This window comes from Condylura cristata, unplaced genomic scaffold (genome assembly GCF_000260355.1).
Source record: "Condylura cristata isolate star-nosed mole 26May11 unplaced genomic scaffold, ConCri1.0 scaffold00032, whole genome shotgun sequence".
Taxonomy (NCBI): domain Eukaryota; kingdom Metazoa; phylum Chordata; class Mammalia; order Eulipotyphla; family Talpidae; genus Condylura; species Condylura cristata.
Window position 1 is genome coordinate 20493093 of NW_004567133.1, and position 1659 is coordinate 20494751.

At 71.1% G+C, this 1659-nt stretch overlaps 1 protein-coding gene across 1 annotated transcript in view; it reads right to left on the reverse strand.

The window, feature by feature from the left end:
• CACNA1H (calcium channel, voltage-dependent, T type, alpha 1H subunit) overlaps positions 1 to 1659 on the reverse strand; it is a 25442-nt gene that overhangs the window by 17314 nt on the left and 6469 nt on the right. The window contains exons 5-9 of the mRNA XM_012731706.1: positions 1489 to 1606; positions 1252 to 1407; positions 1078 to 1168; positions 780 to 985; positions 16 to 212 (exon numbers count right to left, since the gene is read on the reverse strand). Of these exons, the coding sequence (XP_012587160.1) occupies positions 16 to 212; positions 780 to 985; positions 1078 to 1168; positions 1252 to 1407; positions 1489 to 1606 (768 nt within the window). The remainder of the gene's footprint in view (positions 1 to 15; positions 213 to 779; positions 986 to 1077; positions 1169 to 1251; positions 1408 to 1488; positions 1607 to 1659) is intronic.

Below are 1659 nucleotides of genomic sequence, written 5' to 3' on the forward strand. Positions count from 1 at the left end.
GGGCCGGGAGAGGCGCCAGCGCCCTGCCTGCCGTCCTCCGCCTCGTCGTCCGTGCTGCCCCTGCCCTCGCCTGACAGCAGGGACTCCCGCTCCCCGCGCTGGCTCCGGCGCTTGAGGCTGGGCGCTCGGCCCAGGCTGTTCCAACTCGAACGCCGGCTGCTCCAGGCACTGTTGGGGCCCCAGTGGGCGCAGGGCGAGCTGCGGTGGCTGGACTGTGGGGCACCCGGCATGAGTGGGGCTGGCCCCCAGGGCCTGCCCCAAGGGGCGTGGCCACTGACCACTGCAGCTGGCCCGGAGGCCCCGTTGGTGCAGAGCCCTCGGACACGGGCGGCTGCAACGAGTGGCCGCAAGGGGCTGCCGGCAGCGGTCAGGCAGCCATGCCCAGGCGCCCTTGGGGCCCTGACCCCTGACCCCTCCGCGGTGACCCCAGCCAGGGGAAACCCAGCTGCCGTCTTGGAGTATACATTGGACTGAGTCTAGCAGCGCTGCCTCCTCCTCTGGGCCGTCCCTCCTGGGCCACACCAGACCTAGTGGTGGCCTCACCTGACCCACCCCGCAGGCGGGCCACGTGGCCTGGCATCCCGGCCTGTCCCCACCCCCTCCTGGGGGCCGGCCTGGAAAGGTCTGTGGACACAGGCAACCAGCCCGCTGCTTCCCGCACCCTCCCCCACCGTGGATGGCCCCCTGCTGGGCAGGCTAGCAGGCTGGGGGTGACAGGATGCCTGACCACTCTGCTCAGCTTCGGGGAGGAGCCCAGAGCCCGCACGGCAGGTCCATACCAGGGACTTCTGGTCCCCAGGGGGGTCCACGGAGCTGCCGCTCCCTCGCCTGGCGGCCGGGTGGCCGTGCCCTGCGTCCAGATGTGGGGAGCTCTTCGGGGTAGGCATGGGCGTGGCCGCCGTGCGCGTGATCACAGGTGGGGGCAGGCTGCTCCGGCCCTCCAGGTGCCCGTTGGGGGTCTCTGCCAGCAAGTACATCTTCACGTCTGGGGGCAGGGGCGGCTCTTAACTGCGGCCCAGGACAGGCCCTGCGGCCAGGCAGTGAGACCAGTCCGTGCCCGGCCCGGGCCGCACACACCTGCAGTGCGGAGGTCTCTGAACTTGTCGAAATCCTCCTCTGGGTGGGTGGACGTCTTGTCCTCGTCCACGTCGGACCTGTTGGTGTCGCCCTGTGGCGGGAGCGGAAGGCGTGCTGGGCCCCGCAGGGCTCCCGGGCGGCGGGGAGGCCGACCCCCCGCCCCGCCGCCCGCACCTCCGCCTGGAAGCCCTCCACCAGGATGGCCACCAGCAGGTTGAAGAGCACGTAGTTGCCAAAGGTCATGAGCGCCACGAAGTACAGCGCCGCCCAGGACGAGGTGGAGGCCATGCCGTTGTAGAGCACCACGTTCCAGTCCTCCTGCGTGAGGATCTGCGCCTTGCGCGGTCAGGGCGCCCCGCCCGCCTCCAGCCCAGCCCGCCCTCCGCGGACTCCCGGGGTCTGCTGCCCCACCTGGAACACAGTGACGATGGCCCACAGCAGGGAGTCGAAGTTCTTCCTGTCGGGGACCGTGTCCCCCGCATCCGTCTTCAAGCTGAACTTGCAGCCAAAAAGGTGCATGCCCAGGATGCTGTGGGAGGCGGGGCTTGCCCATCCGCGGCCACCCAGGCGCCTGCCCACCCG